The sequence below is a fragment of the Plectrocnemia conspersa genome, unplaced genomic scaffold, assembly GCF_051122295.1.
Source record: "Plectrocnemia conspersa isolate PC_06_02 unplaced genomic scaffold, ASM5112229v1 ptg000007l, whole genome shotgun sequence".
NCBI classification, from domain to species: Eukaryota; Metazoa; Arthropoda; class Insecta; order Trichoptera; family Polycentropodidae; genus Plectrocnemia; species Plectrocnemia conspersa.
The window spans coordinates 3,370,711-3,393,849 of NW_028277171.1; the positions used below are offsets into that span (position 1 = coordinate 3,370,711).

The 23,139-nt window shown below is 30.3% G+C and overlaps 1 protein-coding gene across 6 annotated transcripts in view; it reads left to right on the forward strand.

Moving 5' to 3' along the window:
- Positions 1 to 23,139, forward strand: part of svp (COUP transcription factor 2) — a 135,163-nt gene that overhangs the window by 25,367 nt on the left and 86,657 nt on the right. For all 6 annotated transcript variants that reach the window (XR_015810210.1, XM_088188592.1, XM_088188590.1 and 3 more), the window contains exon 2: positions 2,390 to 2,539. Coding sequence is in view for 5 of the 6 variants with exons in the window: in XM_088188590.1 (XP_088044716.1) it covers positions 2,390 to 2,539 (150 nt within the window). In the remaining variant the exon portion in view is untranslated. The remainder of the gene's footprint in view (positions 1 to 2,389; positions 2,540 to 23,139) is intronic.

Genomic DNA, 23,139 nt, shown 5'->3' on the forward strand with positions numbered 1-23,139 from the left:
TTAAAGACTAACTATATTATTAAATATCCTATTTTAAATCACACTTTTCAAAATGTTTTATTTTGTTCAGAGACACATTTTGGTTTGTGTGATGTTATATATTATGTAGTTTAATTAAATAGCCGATCATTAAAATTCTAAAATATTGCTAAATACAATTACACGAAATAAATATAACGACAGTTAATTTGTTCATACAAATTCAATTTATTCTCAAAACATAACGACCGCACCTAATTATATTTTTAACCATTAACCAGCAATAACGATAGCTAACAACATTCAGTAATATTTTCACAACTTTGTTTACTATTATAACGTTAAATAACCAACAACGAGCACTTAAATCTTTATGATCTTGCGAGGAACGCCTCGAGTGTTAATTAGCGACGTAAATGATACACACGCGCATTTTCACCTTTAAAATGCCCATAAAAATAATACTGTACAACCTCTAATACATAAACATAGATGGACATTAATGTATTGACGTTAGACTCTCAGACCATCCCTATGGATCATTAACATAGATTGACCATATGTCCACAAGACAAATTGTGTTTTGGCGCTTGATCGTCAATCATTCGTTCATTCATTGTATCTAGTACTTTGATAAATTATTTTTTTATCTCCAAAATATATTAATTAGTGTATATCGATGCTATAAGTTATTGGTTCAATTCACTATATTTTTTTTAAATTTATTATGACGGCTGATTTATATGTATGTTTCGTTTTGAAATGACACATATGATAAAATTGCGATTTAATTGCCCATCACAGGTGTTGATCTTGAGTTGTATATTTTTTAATAAACTTAGTGTGCTTCGAATGGGACACATCTTCTTGGCCTTAATTGCCTTATATTACAATAATTCTTACACTCACGAGACCATTTTTAACCGTAGGGCGCTCGTTTAACCGCGGACACTTATGAGGAGCAACAAATTTAATGGCCTCCCACCGAGTCTCTTATATAAAAGTCGTTTGATTAAACGAAACGGATAATGTATGCACTGCGAGGCAATATATTCAATTAAAAAATTCTCATACAGCGCACGCCATTGTTATCTGAATGTTTTTCAAAGGGCGAGTGCGATTCTGTGTATGTCATTTGGCACATTCAAGCTTAATCTTTAGAATGACGCTTGACAAATGGGTCGAGAATATTGAGTTATTGATAATATAGGCATTCCACAATATTAAAATTTTTCTCTTATACCTATAAAAAGTTGTAATATTATTAATCAAAACACTATTGGACTTCATTACTCTTACGATCATATTTTTAAATGATTTCATTTCTCTTGTATGAGCAAAGTTTTATCCGAAACCTAAAAAAATCATAAGTACCGCTATTATAGCATTCTCAAATACATTAATGAACCTTCTCACGAAACTTTAGTTAATTTTAACCCCATCGCTCGATCCGTCTTTGAAACACGCCCATGTACGTATTATATGTTGCTTTTTTTTTATAACAATACATCGAACGGGCGCGATACGATTTTTTTAGTAAATGATTAAAGTAGATTGCGTTTCGGTTGCCGACCACTGTCCGAGGATCTCCGTGGATCATTTATCACCGTTGATCGTCGACCATTAGTATCCGACCTCTCCCTGCGAGATCCTAATTGCTTGCGATTCGTCCGCCTTTGTTGTCGACCTTGTGTGATTGACTTCGGTAGATAACCTGCCTATAAAACAGGTGTTTTATTGAAACATTGTTTAAGAAGTATTGTAATACTTACATCACTATATCTTTTTGTAATGCGTTTACAGCTGAAGGCTTCACTTAAATAACTTTAAATTTTAACACCGCAATTTTTATATTGACACTGATTGTGAAGCATTTAATAGTTGATAAATAATTGATTTTTTTAAATTTAATTATTCAATATCATTTTCTCACATTTCCTCAAAATACATGAAAGCAGTTTAAGATTATTTATAAAGGTGAATTTAGTCTTCTTAATTTTAGTCATGAGGGATTTTATAGGCGAAATGTATTAAATTTGCACAATCTTATGATGTAGGTTTGTCTATTTTAGATGTTGTCATTTTATTACCTTTTGTATGTTGCTTCATTTACAGTGTATAACTAAGTTTAATAAATTTTAGATTATTAATTTTCAATGTGTTTACCTCATATGGTTAGTTTCAACATTGGTTGTTATTGCAGTGATTCCATATGGATATTACGTTGTTCTTTGTCATTGGATTTTAACTGGTTTTCTAGCTTTAAAACAGTAAAATAATATTTTTATAAAATATGCTTGTGAAAGCTCCTTTGTGTAACCTTTATTATTCAGTGCTATAAACAATACAATTAAATCGATTTAAATAGTATTTTCTTACTCTAAATATAATTTATTTATTAAATTTTCAGGGTGCAAGTCCTTCTTCAAACGGTCCGTCCGAAGAAATCTAACTTATTCATGTAGGGGCAGCAGAAATTGCCCCATAGACCAACACCACCGGAACCAGTGCCAGTACTGCAGGCTGAAGAAGTGCCTCAAGATGGGAATGAGGAGAGAAGGTGAGTCATCATCATGAATTTTTAACGTCTCTCCAATAGTTGTTATTACGTTACGTTGATTTATTCGGCAATAAATTTAACGATTGCGATCCTTTGTGTGTCGGCCGGGACAAAACGGCTTCATTGTGAACGCCTTGTTGTCTTACGAATTCCATCTGTACATCAATCTGTGGCCTAATGATGCTGCCGCCAAGATTGATGGTTAAATACTAATTATAAAAGGCTAAAGAACGAAATTTAATAATAAAGATAACCCTTAATACTCGCTAGTGCCTTACTTGTAAATCACAAGTCTGTTCTGTTATATGTTGCTTTACCAAGATTATTTTTGATTTTATTGTAATTTATACATCTACGAAATACTTTTAAAGCACATAGTTCGCTATGTAGTGATAAAACATTTGATTTTTGACTTAAAAGTGGATTTAAACATTTAAAAAAAATATAAATCGTGATTAGTTGATTGTAAAATTTATTTACAATGCTCATAAATAGTTGGTTGTACTGTATGAATAATTTTCTTCTAAATGTATATATCATATATACATTTCCTAATTGCTTAGATTTTATATTTTAATTTATGGTTAGCATTGGATCTTGTAAATACCATATTTTTCAATAAATCGGTTATTGAGTCAATAAATTTTTTTTGTACTATTTGCAGACTTCAATTATATCTGTATTTTTATTTAAGTATTCTGTTAAATGATAAGTACATACATTTTAATATTTTTTGTGAATATACAGTGACAAATATTAATAGTTTAACTTTGTTTAACACAGTATATAGTAGAAAAGCGCATTTTTACAGATTGAAAAAATCAGTATAGTTGATATTATAACTCATTTTTAGAAAAACATATCAGTTAAAATAACTGAAAGTATGGGATATAGCAAAATTTGAGGACACGAGATCTGCTATTATCATATAGTCTGTTTCACAATCTTGTTTAAATGGTTATTACTAAAAAATCCTAACTTTGGTAAAATAAATCTTTTTTTTTTGCTCATTTTTGTGGATTTTTGAGGGCACGATAACTGCTGTTGTTTTAATGTATTGTCGATTAATTTATTCTTAAATTAGATTTTGTCATTATAGCGACTAATTCAGTTTCATTTGCCATTTTTATTTTAAAATTTGCATATAACGTATAAATTTAACCTTGAAATTATAATGAAATAGAAAATTAAATACCTATGATCATTTTTTTATACTTTTTGCTCATATGAATTTTTTATGATACAATAACTGTTGTGGTTTTAATGATATCGTCATGAAACTTATTCCTAAATTAGATCTTATAAATTTTTCAGTTAAGTAAAAGTGGCGCTTATTCAAAATTTAAAAAAATATGCAGTGATAATAAAGAAGTAAAAAAAAAGAAAATTTAAAAAAATATAAATTAGATTAAAATAAAATTTTTACTTCATTTTTTTTGTCATTTATGTGAGACTCAACAACATTTGAGAACACGATAAAAGTTTAAAAATGGAAGTAAAAATGATTTAAGATCTATTTTTTTAAATTGTATTTAAAAATATAATAAAATTAGTATTTTCGTTTAAAGAAATCTATATTATAATATACATATATCAAAATATTATAAGAATTAAAATAAAAACTGTTTTTACTCACTTTTATAGAATTCTTGCGGCTTTTGCCTTAAGGATTTTTTATACATTGATTCATATTTGTATTATTTTAAATATATATATATATTCTTTAATCGTTATTATTAATTATATAAAAAAATATATACTAGATGAAAGTTTGCTTAAAATAAATATGCACTAAATTTGTGTTTTCTTATTATTTATTTTCCATACGCGTAAATTAAAATAAGCTTTGAAATATTATGTACTTGTTAAAAATAAAAGTTGCAAATCTCATCTCTCGTATAACGGTTCTGACGTTTTGATTATGCATTTACCTGCTAAATCAAATCATAAACATACATGCGGTATCCACATTCTTCACAGAAACGTATCGTATTCTCTCATGACAGGGGTAGTAAACATTTTTATTTATAAATCTTATAATTACGGTTTTAACCACATCAAAATTACGTTTTAGATGCAAATACAAACAAATATTGTTACAAAAAACTTGGAGACCACTGCATCGGCTTTCGCTATTGGATACAGGCGGGTTAATTGGCAATATATCCACGTGATATCATCTTAAATAAATAAATAAGAATGTGAGCGTGTCTTCCTTCGGAACCATTGTATAAAGTAGAAGCAACGCACTTTCTATGTCAGCTATCCAGTATATTTTCTCTAGCATACTTTTGCATTCTGGTAAAAATTTACCATGTGATTTTAACACATTCCGCAATGCAAATTTTATGCATTGTTCTTAAAACGATAATGATACGCGCGTAAACGTAACAAATTGTTTTTAATTTTCTTGTTCGCAATTTTTTTTACACATTTACGCCATTTTATGCAAATTTACTTCATACATAATTAATAATTCATTTAGTTTTCTCAGCCGGATTCTCCTCGAAGAACATTTTTCTAATATCGCACGTACGAGCTCGTGTGATATTTTTTTTTATTATACTACATCTCAACAAGATGATGACTTCACGTGTTAAGAATGCAACGGGTTAGTTTTAGAAAAAATGAATATTAATGGGCGCCGTTGTCACTTTTATGTGTCGGTTAATTGTTGCGATTAATTTATGCGATTTTTTGATGAGAAATAATCGTTGAACTTAACTATCGATTAAGTTAACTTTATCTGTTCCCTAAGATTTTTTTATAAGCATTGTTTCGTGAATCTATATATTTTAAGTATATAACCCAGTTTCTGCTTCTTATGCATCATATGGTGAATTATTTATATTTCCTTATTCGTACGAGCTGCGAGTATTAAATCCTTTATTCAAGTCTATATACAAGTATACTTACGTACACGTGGAAAGTGTTGATGTTATTTATTTTCACACAACACTAGAATTCCGACATGTAACAATATGAAGATTGCTACACCAGTTGCGGTTGCAATTGCGCATTCTGATGCCGGGCACGTACTTGCCAGGGATGATGCTGTGTGTTTCATCTCATACGATGAACGCAAGATGCATATATTCTAATCCTGTTTCCGAGGTGAGGTTAGATCATAATAGACCGCGCACATTCTGATTATGATTCATCCGCTACGAGCATTATTTATGGATTAAATTATTATCATGGCTAATTTGAAGAACCTGGTTATGTTTTAAAGCATATAGAAGTTAATTGAATGCGAAATTGCAGCGAAGACAAATAATTGTACCAAAATAAATTACTATCTTTTACGGACTTTTAACGACCGTCTCTGTGACATTTCGCATCGTATCGTAAATCACCGTGTTACGATACCACTTCACTCACTTTTGCATGAGAAATGTGCATCATGCACTTTGCGGTGCATTTTTGCATTGCGAATATTCCGCAACTTCTATTGTCTGCTCGACCGTCTCCCACGTAGTCGGTTGTATGCAGTTTCACGTGTCGTTTTGTCAGTGCAGAAACAGTAGTTTTGTTTATTACCGGCTCGTTCACGTGTACCTGTTGTACCTGTAGTTCCGCGCTAATTGACAATATGTACAGATGTGTGCCAACCACAAACCGTGAGAACTACCATTTCTCGGATCTCTCGGTTCAATCCCAAATTGGTCGGTGATTGTTGATAAATTTGGTACTTCCAATGGAAGCTCGTTACGAGCTAATTTAATTTGAGGAACATAGTTCTTTCTTTGAAATTCTTAATTAAATCTTTGACGCTTGTTCATATTATCTTGATCCACTTATCGCAAACATCTTACTTTCAACTTTTATCGATTCTATTGTACTCTTTCGTATATTTTAGAATACTTGTGAATATGTCTTTAACGCCGATACATCTTCAAGCAATTAACGATGTTGTGCTATGGAATAAATATAGTGCAAAAAGATTTTCTATCCAATAAGAGCTATTTTTAATATATTGAATTATTATGCATTTTTTATTTTAATCTAATTGAAAGTTAAGTTGTGAGCTTTTTATGAAAATAATACAGTGCAATAAATAGCACACTTTAAAATTACTTCAGTCTTAATTAATTGGTAATTAACTATAATAAGTACAGTTAAATATGAACTATAATAATAAGCACATGAAATATATTTTGAAAGCAGTAAAAGGTGAAATATCATCACTAACATTCATATTCCGAATTTATTCGACCGTTTTATAACTATTCATTTCTCGAACTATTCGTTCATATTTTGAAATTTTCAAATAATAGAAAAATTTAAATCTGACTAACTTTTGCCTTTTGCGTCTTAGCAACGCAGGTAGTGATTTTATTACCAATGTATCGCATCAGCAAAATTCAGCAAAATTATAGTTATATTATACTTTTTATTTTGCTAAGCTTATCTTCTTATCTTAATGTTATTTATAACACATGGTGATAGCAACTAATATCCGACAAACAAAATGGCAAAATTCGAAATTCCAGAAATCCCTCACTTTCCTGAGTTAATATTGTGCAGCTGTTGACATTCCTAATGGCTGTTAATAAATAATTTTATCATTTTAAAATCAATACAAGTAAATTTAAATTTATTATGCTAATATTTTTAGTCCATTCGGCAGCAGGAAAATTTAAAACAATTAAAGAAATATTTTTTATACGTATTTTTGTAAAAAATATGTTTAAATATTTGAATAATTTATCAATTATAAGTTATTGTAGTTGTGGAAAGTATATTTTAGCATATGCATTTTTTGTTAATGTATTTTTATTACCTATATTTTATCAAAAAATATAATTAATTTTTATTCACTTAAATAGCTTAGTGTCATACTTAATTATTGCCATAATTTGAAACCCATCGGCCTGAAAAAGTGACGCTCGTCTGAAACCTGAACGGTTGGACAATATCTATCATAATTATCTTACGGGCCGGTATATCGGCCTGCAAAGAAAAATCTGGGAGAATTCTTTTGATTCACCAAATGACGCAAGAAAACGGTGAACTAATGTAAATTATGCTAGGTGTCCCATTTATCATTTTAACCCTTTAGCGCGCAAAGGGCGAAAACGGTCGATATATCGACCGACGACATAACGGTCTATAATTCAATACCCATTCATAATAAAATCTTCCTTAGCATCAGAATATGTCGTCGAGGAAGCTCTTTCGTTGATATATCGACCATATGAAATTAAGTTGTTGCTATAGACCAAAACACGATAAAATCAAAATTCAAAATAAAACATTACAAAACTCTTATTTTTTAATAATATTTCTTTATATGTGTATATGTAATATATTTCAAACAATAAATTATATTTGTGTGCCAATATTTGATCGTTCATTATTTAATAAATATATTTTTAAAATATCACCCTAAGTGGTCAAAGGTCGATATATCAACCGACAAAATTTTCGAAATTTCCAAAAAAAAAATTTTTTTTTTAATTTTTTTTATTAAAATTACTTTTTATATATAATAAAAGTTCTAAAAAGTAATTTTTTAACCCTTTTTTCCAAAATAACTAATTTGCGCGCTAAAGGGTTAAATTGGGTTTAGATCTGAAAACTGTTATGATGTGTACCATTCTAAGATTTTTTAACATTTGTTTTAACCGATTACATGCACTAAAAATTTTTTATCGTATTTCTGAATTTATTTTTTTGAATTGCATAAGGTGTGTGCAATTATATAAAAAAACTAAGTCATTAAAAAAAATATTCGAAATAGTCGAAATTGATTTTTTAGTTAAATATTCTTACTTAGTTAAAAATTACTTATGAACTCAGGATTTAAAGAGTTAATAGTCTATAACAGAAAAATATAAATGTTATTAAAAAATATTTATATAAACTGACTTGTATTTACAATAAGCAAAATATGTTTCTTTAAGGGTTTAAGATCCAATAAAGAAACCGAAACTAAAAAAAATATTTATGTTATTGATGGTACAATCAATTTTTTCCTTAAATTTTGCTAAAAATGATCTAAGATCGTCGATAATTTTATAAATAGTATTGTGTAAATGTAATTTATTTAAAGTAAATATAAAATACTTTGCAATCGACTAACTAGGCCCCGGTCAATTTACCATAAAACTTGTTTTTAAGAAAAAAAAAAATTATTTATATTTTTTTAATGCAGATTAAGCTTCTAAACACTTTTTGCTCACGACATTTTGCATTGGCCGCCATTTTGCAAAAAAAATATATATATTATTTTTTCATACAGACTGTATAGGGGGGGGCTTAATAGTTCTATACGATACTAAAAATTGAGTTCTAAATCTTCAAAACCAAGCAATTAAGAGCGTTAACTCTTCTGCAAGTCTCAAAATGGCTCGTATGGGGGTCCGATCGATCTGATACATCGCTTGTTTTGAAGCAAAAAACTATTTTTTTTCTATATTTTATTTATATGAAGCTTAGTCTTCTAAACGTTTCATAAAAAGCAATCTTTTCGTTAAAATTTAAACCTACTGAGTAGCGAGTGTTTGAGTTTTTAAACTTGTCACCATTTTACAAAAAATTGACACATTGGATTTTGCTAGGGTGCTTAAGAATTCTACACTGTCACCAAAATCCGTATAAATAAGCTAAATACTGACCTTAACTTCGTATGGTGGGCCGATCGACGCATAACACTAACCTTGCTTCGGAGAAAAAACTTTTTTTTTCAATTTATAAACTAATATTGTTAATGTAGCTCTTAGATTATCAAAACAAAGATAAGGCCAATTAGAGTAGTTGAGAAAATCGTACACAATTTTTTGCCAGCTAAATACTTTTGACGTCTATTAAAAGCGTGTATATGTTGAAACACCCTTTCTTATAAGCGGTTTAAAAAAATGGAACGGTTGTAAAACATTTTAAAATTGTAGGGGTTTTCTTTAAATTCGCGCACTAAATCACCGTAACCACGGTAATTATAAGAATGAACGTGACAAAAGACTGTAATTGAACGGACCACCACAATAGCCCTCGTCCAGGAGGGAAAAATATAAGGGAACAGACGTCGAGGGATATCGGTAGACAGCAAGAGAAACGTTTCACTCGCTCATTTTAGTTTGTTGCAATATATGTAATACCAATATAGTTTCCGGCGAAAAATATTCGTACAAATTAAATTTTTAACAAAGAAGGCTCAATGAAAATTCTGTAGAAATTCTCAAAAGAAACACTTCCTAGTAGGAATATAATATTTATAAATAATGTATATTATTTTATCAAACGTGAAGTGTGCCATGATAATTAAAATCAGTACTGGTTAAAAGCACGACGTTCACGCGATCCTGGCGCAGAAGATGACGCTGAGAGATGACTCCTCGGGACGTTCACATCGCGTGACCTGTCATCGTAAACCAGGGGTGCGAGACCACTCGGACCGCGAGCGCGGGGAGCGAAAAGGGAAACGATAAGGCAATTTGTCCGAAGACGGAGTACCCGCGGTTAGGGCCGGCCTTTTCTCACCTGGACCAAAACCATCAATTATACGGATTGTTTTTAATACCAGCCGAGCATCGATTATTATTATTGGCCCTTTAATGAACGCGTTACGAGATTCAATTTGAACAGACCAAATTTATTAACAATCATTGACCAATTTGGAGTTCTCACGGTTACTCTCAATGTGCGACTATCAATCTAATCAATGTTTTTGAACCGGCACACAGTATACGATTTGACTAATCTAGGTGGACAAAAGTCTAAAATTATAATGTTCAGATATTGCTTTTTTTTAATATTACTATACCCTTGAATGTTCCCTACAACCGGTAACGTACTCCAAAACAGTTTTTGAGTCGCGATCCCTTCAATAAAAATGGGCAAAGTTACCGTTTTGGATCTAGGTAGCCGCGATTAGCCGCTTAGTGCAGCTGTGAACATTGACGTTTGTGCTTGGTTTACTGTGTTTTGTGTGATTTAAGTACTTTTTAGTGATGGATTCTTCAACTAGAGGTAATTATCAATCTATCATTGCATTTTAATCCACCAAAATATTCGTGAATACTTAGGAATACTGTCTTAAAATATACCATTTTCAAAACAACAAAAAAAACAAAAAAATTAACTTTGGATGGTCTTAAAGTATGTAGTCAAGTTGAGTCAAGGCATGACAAAGCTCTAAACGTATTCTCGCATCATTATAGTTTTTTAAGAACATAATTATTTTTTGCGATTATGTGCGATTCTAAAGATTTTTAATTTGTTTCATTATAAGTGCCCAAATTTCACGAAAGTCATTATTTGACTTTTGGCGTTCTATCCCTTCCAAAGGCAGATTAAACAAAGTTATTATGTTTGTAAAGTCAAGATTTGTTGATTTGCTCATTACACAAGATCAGGAGAAGCCCTTATGGACCTTTCTGAAAAAAGAATGTGAGAAGATTCGTGTGAAATGGCTTCGTACGATTAGACTTATTTTTAAGTGTCTATGAAAAATGGTTAAATTAAGAATTAGTGTTTTATATGTTCCACGAATAGTCACCGAAACCAAGTTTCAGTATTGGTAGACCGAAAAAGCGTTTTGAAGATAGTTGTACAAAAACGAAAAAGCGCAAAGTTCAATTGGAAAAATATAACGATGCACAGCTATTTTTTGCTGCACAATTAAGTGTGCGAGCCAGTGGAAAATGAGACGCTGCTTATTTAATGGAGGAAGTATCTACAGTTTTACCAAAACGAGCTACTGGTTATAAAAAAGCTTGGAGATGAATTAGCGTGAAAAAATAACAACGGTCTTACACCCCGGAAGAAGCGTTGGCTTTATTTATTGCAAACAATTTCACTGTGCAAATGTATGCTGAAGAAGAAGAAGGATGAAATAAAGGGTAAATTCAAAGAAATCAGTCTCATAGTAGACAAAGTTAAACCAGATTTTGGTACGAGCAACGATGGGAACACCGCAAGGGCGTTTTACACAATTTTAAAGCAACGGCTCGTATCACCAGTATCAAAGAAAATTTAATTTATTTACTATTCTTACAGTCATAGCGTCTGGCTATAAAATGGACCCGGACAAATTTAAGCAATATTGTTTGGAAACACGAGACTTATATATCATCCTATACCCGTGGTATAACATGCCAGCTACATTGCATAAGATCCTGATACACGGAGCAGAAATAATAGAACAAATGTCTGAAGAGGCTTCAAAGGGCAAAAACAAAGAAATTAGGAAGGTCAAATTAGGTCACACATTAAAAACTTCTCGTGTTCGCACAAAATATGATTTATTTAAATATTTATTAATGTCGTCTGATCCTTACATTTATTTGTTACGGAAACTGCCTAAGAAAAGCAGCATAAAAATTTTTTCTCACATAAAAACTTTGTTAAAATCCAAATAAATTTAGTAGGATTAACAAAATTGTGTTTTATTTGCTGCCACATCTCTAAATTGTAATTTGAGACCATTTAAAATCCTATACGTCTGATTCTGAGTTTTGTCCAGCTAGATTGGTCAAATCGTACACTGTGCGGCACTGAGAATATTGTTTTATCTCTAATAATCTATCAGAATATTTTATTTTGTAACAACAAGCAAAATTCATTAAAAAATACTTGTAAAATGTATTATTATATATGATATTATTACACATATCGATTAATGATCAATCAGGCTCGTACTTAAACTTCGCAACGTATCTCGTGAACTATCGCTTTTGGCATTAAGACATTAACACAAAAGAATCGATGATTGATGGTGGCGAAACAATAGGTGTATAACAGTATACATTACAGGGTCCCATAAGACGTCCGATAAACGAGGGGCTCGTGAAGGTCCCCTTTATATCAAAAGCTATTATTATGCAAGACCCCGTTAATACAAAATTGTTAACGGATTATTATCCGTTTTTTTGCATTTGACGCTCACATTTTACATTGTTTTATGCTTTTATCGGAACGATCGTAAATTTATTATTTATTGGCTCGTCGTGGACGTTTGCTACCAATTATGTTGCTTCGCTAAAGATCGGAACTCGCGTTTTGACAGTTTTAGAGAGGTTTTGCGTCGTTAAGACGAGCAACGGCGAAATTTACACGGCAATTATGCGAAATGTAATAATATATTCGACGTCATATTGCTGCACGAGAAGCAAAAAGGGCAAATGCGCCATGAAACGCCGGCATCTCTTTGCATTTAGTGAAGCTTTTGGTTCTTAACCGTTTGTGTGCCACGGACGCCGTACGAAGCTCTATTGAGTCGAGACCGTATTGCCACGAGCTTCTCGCAGAAATTCGCATTCATGATATTACAAGACTATATAGAGTCACTTATGGAGAAACGTTTAAAATTATTACCATTCTATAGCATTCATAAAATGGCGAAAATTTTTCAACGTCGCCAGGGCTGTCACAAGGCTGGCATTACGGTAGGCTTCATAAGATTCCCATGTCATCTGGATAAAGTACCGTTACACTAAATAGCATGCTTTATCTCTTTCTTCGTTGCATGTGACACCACTCCCACTTTTATTTCTAGGAGATCGGCGTCAGTCCTGGATTGTTAAATAAATAAATTCGATTAGCCTACAATACCACTAACTCATTCCATAATTTTGTTATTTATGCATCTGATTTTTTTAATTTTACACACAATTTTAACGATATTTTACATAAATATAAATATTATAGTCATTATTAAATGTTTTCCTACTATTGTTGTTTCTAAAATCAAATAAATATTAATATTTATTATAAGAAAAGAGCATTATTATATATTAAAAATAAAATGGTAAGTATTTCTTTAGAAGCGCAGGATAACACTCCCACGGTGTATGGCTGAGAGGTAAATAGTAGTGGATTCTAATTAGAATGTAACGGTAAACCGTCGAGCTCGATACGGAATCTTATGATGCTTACGGTAGTATATCACGTCAAAGTACTTTGGCACATAAAGGGTTAAGGGGGCGAGAAATTAGCTATAGAAACTTCCACTAAAGATCTCATAAATAATTTTGAGAGGAGGTGAAGGTTCTCTTTATATATAAACGACGTCTGTGGAAAATCTTTCCAGAGACTCGTCATTGTTATGAGGAATGCGTTTCATTTTGACAATCAGTCAGTTACTCGTGTCCTCTATATAACTTTAACGTTCTTGAAGCTAGATCTTTAATTTGGAATCCGCAAATAAGCAAATGTTATTATATTTTAAATAGGTTCGTAAGATACCTTTGTATTATACAAGGACATATTATTGTATATCAGCGTCTATATTTTAGGAGCGCTGGGATACGAATCGCTTGAGTTCTCGCAAAAAGTTGTGTGTTGCTATGCATTTTTTAAACTACTGAAATGTGGTATTGATCAATTTCTGTTTTGGATTCTGGAACGTCTTTCGGTTGCTTATAAAATATAATAAATTTAGTTATTTATAAATTATTGTAGTGCTATTTTCCTTCATTCCGAATATTGCAGATCTTTCTAAAATTCGTAGCTGTATTTTAGTAAGATTATTTATTATAAATATTATAAAGCGTGGAACATAATGATCTACTTTATATTTGATTAAGAGTATTAACTAGTGTGTAACATCAACATTATTACTAGACTTGAGAAATGGCCCATCTCGCTAGAATTTCTCGTCAAATCGCTCGAGAAATACCCCACAGTCCTTATGCAAATGTCCCTTCATTGTTGTTCGCCGTGACAAAATGTGTGGAAACTTAATTAGCTTATATAACAATATCTGACCCCTTGATTCACACTGTCTAAGTCCTCTGCGCACAAAGGGCCCGGCCCCCATGAAAAAGGGGTAGTCAAAGGTCCCCGTAGGTAAACAGTGCCATTCTTATTGTATCTCCATTGTTTTGTTTGCTTCAGGTGTCTTCAGCTGACCGTGCAAAATTCTATTCATACACCCATCTCGTATGCAATTTTTTTCATCATAATTAATGTTTTAGTGAAAATAATACCTACCTGGGTTTGGCTTTTGGTCAGTGTCCACCCCGTTTCTATTGTGTCTATCTATCTAACTTTTTTGTTCCTTTCGCATTTCTTCACGCATGATATAATGAAAGTGATTAATTGCCTTTATGAGGATACACAAAACGTTTCCCATGGCTGAGAGCCGTTATGGTCGGTCCAAGACCGATCATTAAAATTATTATTATCATCAATAATGGTTGAATGAATAATAAAATGTTTTTACATACACAACAACTAATGCTATAATCTTTACATATAGACATTTAACTACTACACTAAAACACGCGTTAATTGCAAAAAATAAAAAGCAATTTTATGTACATAAATCGAAGAAAAATATTTTTTGTATCAAATACTAAAAAAATCATATCATAATTATTTTTTAAGACTGTATTGTTTTGAGAATTTTAGATTTAAGAAGTTTTAAGATTCGAACCTAATACTTTAAGGTTATGAAGTTTTATGAATTTCGATATTATGCAACTCTACATATATTTTATTATTCACATTATGAGGTAAAACTATACAATTATGTAGCCAGAAGACATAATACTTTAGCGTGTAGCTGGAAGCAAGTGTATAATTTACAATACAGAATTTTACATTTTATGCGCATTAAAACTAATATTTTTAATATGCATAAATTAGTAGGAATATGAAGTTAAAGTTTGTCATAATTTAAAATTTTCTTAGACATCATCTTGTATACAAAAGTATTTTATTTATGGTATTTAGAAGGTTTAGTCCTTTTCAGTCTTTGTTATAATTTTATGGTCTACTCTCACATATATTTTAAAATATTTCTCAAAATGGCGTGACGATACCAAGTGACCCTTTGCGAATCCGCGCTAAAATCGGGGGTCCACCTTTTTATTTTGGCAAAACTCGAAGGGCCGGACAATGGTCAAGTCGCAGGATATATGTGGCAAAATAAATAATTACAGGACGCTTTGCATAATGTCTCCCTCGGCTATTGTGTCCGCGTCCTTTTGGCAATATTTATAATTATTTTCTTGCCCGTGCATAGAATTCCTGTTTTGACGGACGATTCTTTTTCCTTCTCGCCTCTATACCATGTATACATATATTTCATTTTCGATCGACCCGTTTGGGCATAAGTTCCGTGAGAATTTGTAACGTATTTTTTATTTAAGCACGAACTTACGAAGCAGGTACTGAGCGGTCAGTCGTTTTAAAATCTTACAATGTTGCTCATATTTGAACCCATTGTGCGTCTTGATATTTTCCAGCTTTTATAAATCCATCACAGTGTGTGAATGTCTTCATTATATGCATTTCGAGTCAACAAAGCATGTAGCAAATTTGCGCTATTTAGCGAATATCACTTAACGTATGCTTTCTTAATGTAATTTAACATCACAATCGCTGCCTCTCGTTGAGGATATGCCGTGAGAAAAATTCTTCTCGGGTAAACCGGAAGGTGAATGGTGAATGTATGTGTACATATATTCATGTTGTTTACCATGTTTTCCCATTTTAATGAGCCAATCTTGTGTTTTAATTGAATTTTGATCATCACTTGTCTAAAACAGTGTCTAAAATAAAAATACAAATTATTCTACACATAATTTAATGTGTAAAAAATATTAGATTTTTAACGACTTTTTTAAATTGACTATTGAAAAAGCTTGACAATGCTTTCTTTTACGATTTTTAGATTTGTGAAATCAATGGATAACTAATTAAATTTAAATAAGGCATACATATACTCTAAACGAAAATATATCACACTAACTGTTATATCTAGTTTCTTCTTGATTAATTGTTTCTCATTTGTAGCATTTCTCAAAAAAAAACTCATTTATTCGTAGATTTTTTTGGTACAAATTTAATTTGTACGCACATTCCTAAATGTTTTACAATGCTAATTTTTTTATACTGCTGAATAGAAAAGAGTCAATCTATGCCAGAATCTTATTATTTATTTATTTTATTAATTTATTTAGATAATATAGCTAATTGTTTATACACTAAACTAATTTAATCACAACATACATATAAAACATTATTTTATACATATTTTTTAGTGCTTGTAATCCCGTACATGCTTAAATATTTTTTTTATTTTTATATATATTTATTAAGCTAATATAGCTAATTTTTACACTAAACAAATCTTAACTAAATATGCATATAATACATATTATAAACATAAACAGAAAATAAAATTCGGCGTGGGGATCGGCAGATTGCAAAAATGTATGGTGGCTTTGCACAGAATTACGTCATAAAATTTGACTGTCGGCGAACTTAAATTCTGTTTTTTTTTAAAAATAATATTAAAAGGTTTATATCTTCATCTTGTTCGAAATAATAAAAATATAAAGTAGCAACAGCTATTATTGAAAAAAAATTACAATTTGTGTGAAAATACAGGAGCCCGAAATTCTTTGGATTATTTGCGTTCATTATTACTCTGTATATTATTAATATAAAAATATTTTTAATAATATACTATATTATTATAATTACATCCTATATATTACATATCAGTTTTCAATTATTAAAATTTTTCGTGAATTTTACAGAAAATTGTGAAATGAAAATGAGAATTCTTATTTCTCGAGAAATGAAAAATGCCTAGCTATAAACCTAACTAGGCATTAACTATTAGGCTTAACCTCTGCTGTCAGATTTTAAGGAATAAAACAGTCAAACATAAGATATCCTTAAAAAACATAAATCATTTATTTTTATTTATGCTTGACATATTTACGATCTGTATTCTTAAATAATATTTTAAGTAACTTAGGTTAATATACTATCAAAACTGGCGATGATGTCACTCTGTGTTTACGTTAGTTGACTCTCTATTGACAATGTAAGATTAGTATTAAAAAATATACATATTACAATAACTATTTAAGATTCGTATATACAATACAATATCGTACACAATATTATATTATAATTATAACTAAACTGTTAAGGTAAACATTAATATTTTTATTTTATACTATGTTCTGTATATCGTAAATATCATATATATATATTATATATATATATATATATATATATATATATATATATATATATATATATATATATATATATATATATATATATATACATATATATATATATATATATATATATATATATATATATATATATATATATATATATATATATATATATATATATATATATATATATATATATATATATATATATATATATATATATATATATATATATATATATATATATATATATATATATATATATTATTCTCTATGCTTTGAATTAGATTATTGTTAGAGTTAATTTCAATAAGATTAGGAAAATCTGAAAAAACATTTGTTATTATTTACGATCTTCCAGGCACAATTTTAGTTAATCAAACCCAGTTCTTTTGGGTATTAGTCACTGACTATGCCACTGGTTTAAGCTAATAAACTAATGAAATATGTTCGTTACACAAAAAAAAGCATAATATTTTTATTATTTATTCTGACTATATTTTTTTAAATCAGAAAATCTGCTTATAGAATATTTGTATTTTAATTCAACAATGATACAAAAATTTAATCAAATATGATTCACAGATTTGGTTTTTAATTGAATTTATATTATTGTTAGAAATATATTTGAAGTTTTTGTAAGTAAGATATATTGTATAGTATGAGAAGTTTTTTTTAAGAATTTTAAAATCATTGTTGGTACAGTATGTAAGTTGCTAGTTAGTTAACCATGATTAAACCATTTTAAAATCTGTAAAATTCAGCGCTTTTTATAATAATCGAGATATTTATATTGTATACAACATATGACCTCAATTATACATATTTTTATATAAGTTCTGTTTTTACAAAAATCGAATGTTATAAATGAAAATTGCTTTGGCACAGATGCTAGTTTTATATTGGCTTTCTGTTTTGTTCAAGTGAAACTATTCAAATTTCAGATAATCTTATGCTTCTATATTCAAATACGGAATATTTATGTTAAATATAAATTCAGCGAAAATTTCCAATCAATCAACGATTGAATATTTTACTATCACATTTGCATATCTTTATAGAAACACATGCTCCTCCACTCTATTCGCTCACATATTCTCACGAATACCCTATCTTTATTGGCACACTCCCGATGTTAAATTGTTACACAATATCCCCTTTTATACGTAATCCTATATCGCGCGGTACGCGGAATTTTTATACACATTCGCGAACCCTCCCCATAAGACGATTATAAAATTCCTACGTATGTGTGCGTGAAAGAAAAAAAAACCTTCGACAAAACACAACAATTAGGATTAAAAAAGGATGCACCCGTGAGGTTGGGGTTAATGGCATAAAGCACGAAAAGGTTATCCGCTGTCCTTAACCCCTTCGCCGGCTGGTTACCTATATGTCGGACAAAACGGAACGCGTTTTACTACACAAAGAGCTCAACAATGTGATGAATGGGCAGTTATAGTACTAAAAGATCAACAATGGACGAGATATGATCGCGTTTTTTATTCGGTGTATGTGCGCGCCTTTGAAACAAGGGGGAAGCCTTACTTACTTACTTACTAACAAAAAGACGTAAAGTGAGTGTTTATAATTTGACGAGTATCGATCATGTCCGCTATTGAGGATAATAATTTAGCATATAATATATTAAATAATATTCTAATTTAATTAAAAAACACTGTTACTTTATGTCTTATAGATAAAATTACATGACGAATTTAAATCAATTTTTTTTTACTGTAGTATGTATTTTATAAATTAATTAACGGTTTAGTTTTGAGCTCTAATTTTAGGTATTAGTAGTTACTTTCATATTTTTATTATTATTATGATTTGAGAGCTTGTTGTTGTAATAAGTTTTGTGATGGCATTTGTAGCTTATTTCAACAGTGACTTTTATGCAATGACAAATATAGTTCCGCAGACATTTTAGTTTCGATTTATCACAATTTCTGCTAAAGATTTTGCATTTATGATTCAAGTATAAAAAAATTAAGAACACGCTGTTATTTAAGATGTAATATTTACTGACCCTGATATTGTGAGACAGCTGTTGTGTCGATTAAAATGATATTGAATTTGATTTTTGTAGCTGTGCTTATGATTAATGTCTTTATGTTTTATTCTTTACCATTTTTCACAAATATTATTCACAATGTAAACAAACTTAAAACCTTCCTGAATCGACCTTACTGTTTTATATCTTTAATAAACCGACAATCAAATCGGCATTGGTTATAGTCAATTAATAGATCGACCACCATTGATTCGCATGGCCAAACGGCCAATTATATCGGTCGCGCAATCACGCTTTTATTTGATTACGCAGCGCTTCTCAAACTGGAGGTGAATTTCTATTATAATAATAAAGAGCGTAATTTGAAAGGTCTTAGGTATCGTTTCGACAGATACTGTCCGGGTGAAAAATCTACGGCTATCAATCATCGTGGATGATTTATGTCTACGCTCCGAATGCATAATAGCTTATTCGTCAAAAAGGGATGAACGTACCGGATTGTGGTCGCTCTCAGCTTCTTTTTGTTTCGATCCTGAGCCGACAGAGTTCCTTGATTGAGCCGAGTCTCCTCATCAACGCCTGCCTTTCGATGCTTCTTTTTTGCGACCGATCCTTTTTGGATTTTATGTATTGCCTATTAACGTTCGCCAAGATGATTTATATGGGGATTGACACTAATATTTATTGATAAAATTGCTATAAAATTTACAATATATTAAAGATCAATTATATTATACGTAGTACACTGATCAATAAGTTATGATAATATTTTCAGTACCTGAAAATTAAATTTCATAAAACGTTATTTATATTGAAACAGAAATAACATTGATTTGATAGATAATATTTTTATTTTTTATTACAAATTTGACCGTCATTAAAAAAATAATTATGGTGCACACCTAAAATAGATAAGAACCATTTCACATATATTTTCAAGCTATTCATAGCCATTGCCAAAAACATCCTTGTGTTTAATAAGCTCGTTGAAGGCATTCTGGTCGCGCCGGTAAGAAAAAGGGACGCGATCGCGACTCTTGACACCGCATCTAAACAACTTTTAAAAGTGAATCATTGAGTAGACGCTAGCCTAAACATGCAATGAATTATTTCCGAACGCTTTTAGCAAAAAAGCACTAGGATAACGTACTACATCTTGTCGAGATATCTCAGAAATTTTATTTGAATTCTCACTAATAGCAATGAGTAATTCGCTTCAATCAGATTCCAGACAGAGGTATAACTACATGGAATCCATTGTGTGCACCTCTGCCGTTATCGCTAATAAGACTACAAGTCCAACCCTTTGGGTGGACACGCAGCCTATAACGGCCGGATGAGCGGTTCTCTACCCCCCGTAGTAATAAATATGTTATTGGAGATATATCAGGTTTTCTTCCGAGCACTCAGGGAGACGAACTCTTGTTGGCTAGCCTGCATTGCATGCATTCCATATCATCTTACATACAATGGAGCCATATAAGAGGACCATGAATCGTACAGAACGCAAATTTCCAATAAATTATTAGAGTCACACGCGCTTCTTCAATCCGTCCGTTGCACTAATGTAAAAGATCTTACTAGATTCTCATTGAGTCTCATTGGCCGCGAGGTCAACCACCCCTAGCGCAATAAAGCATAAAAATTTGTTTATGAAAGTCAGTATAGACTGCATTGACCTGGTTTTAAAAATCGAAGGGTTTGTAACTGCTTTCGAAAGGCACAAGAAGTTGGTGACTGTGGAACGAAGCAGACGAAACCCACAATTTTGGTTTACTAGCGCTTGTCGATATATCTGTGAAAAATTATGTGATAAAATAAAGAAAGTGGCATACGATTTTAATTTTATCGCTTGTATATTTAAAAAAAATAAAACATTTAATAAAAAAAATATTGAGATACGACGAATGATTTTAAAAGACACATGATGTCACTAAATATATCAATCATGATATTATGAAAAGAAATTGCTAGGATAAATTTAAGTTCTTAAGTCCATCATGATTTTTACAGAATACATATTCATTGTACTTAACACATAAAAAATAAGGGATTGAATATATTCAAAATAATTTAAAGCAATTCTATTAAATAAACGGAGATGAAATCTTACATAGCACATTTGAAACTAGCCCATAGACATAATATATATATACTATTTTTTGATTATGTTATAAAACTTAATAGGTAATGACATTAACTATTAAGTTTTATCAGTTTATATAATATTTCTAACTTAGAAACTTAAACAGGCACATTTTAAATTTGACCAGATGTTTATAACTCAGTCGAGCTAAAAATTCACTATGTAAATAAAATCATATTTATTCACAAACATGTCGATTAAGTTAGTTTCTGAACAAATTAGTTTGATTCTGAACAAATTAGTTTGATTCTGAACAAATTTGAGCTTTTTCACTAAAAGTAAAGTAAATTTTCATATAATCGTTATAAGTTATTTATTTATTAATATTAATGTTAAAAATACTTTTTCGATACATCTTCATGTTATATACTAAGCACAATTTATATTCTTAATTTAAGACACGTGTCTTATTAAAATTACAATATACTCATAATTATGTTAAAATTAAACTATGATTGTTGAACTATTTATTGAAATATTTTGGGAAAACAATCTTGGTATAAATATAAAACTTTATTTTTATAAATTACTACTATTTATTTAAATTAACTTTTTTTGCAAACTTTTATCGCAAATCTTTGAGGTTAGCGTTGGACCGAGATGACTAATGCATAATATTATAAAACCTGTCTTATCTTTTTATTTTCAAACACTATAATTACATCAAATTACTGACGATAATTTTGTGTTGTATATTTATTTTTTTAATAGTTAAACACGACTGTATTTTATTTTAAGACAATATCTTGTCATAATATTGACGTTGTTTGTTTACTGCTTCAACCCACTCAATGGAAACATTGAGCAACCTGCGTGGTGACAATTTAACCACTTCAGTGACAACTGTTGTGCGACATCTGATTGATTAAGGTCATTTCCGACGGATGTCAACAATTGGAGTGCATCCAGACATATTATTGTGTGCGTGTCTTGTCTTCGCGTCTTCATATCTTCATTGTTATTTATGTGTTTATACGCAGTCTAGACGCTTTCATAATTGCGACAATTAATATAAGTACACATATCATATATCAGTGGAATTTCTTGGAAAAAGGCGAAATTTTACAAAGATATGTAAGAAAAGTTCACCAACGAACATGTATCATTTTTATGGCCTGCGATAATCTGTCCGGTCGCAACTTGTTCTGAGAAAATTTTACATTTTTATATTTATATAAGCGTGGATTGTATTTTTATGTGTACATATTAGGGTTGGCAAATAACTAAATAATATTAATAAAAATCAATTCTAATTCAATTAATGTATCCCACAGTCCTGATGTTTACGTAAAAGTAACAATAACTATCATTACAAATCAAATGGACCGGTTTAAACTTAAATTATCATAATAATATTATAAAATTATGCATGAGAATTGCGTACGTGATTCGTATCCACACATACGAATTTTTTCTCCACACATTATAAATTTACAATCCGTTTTTTATTACAATCGACGAGTCATCATCATCTAGCGAACAATGGAGTAGAAATATGATATAATTTTTG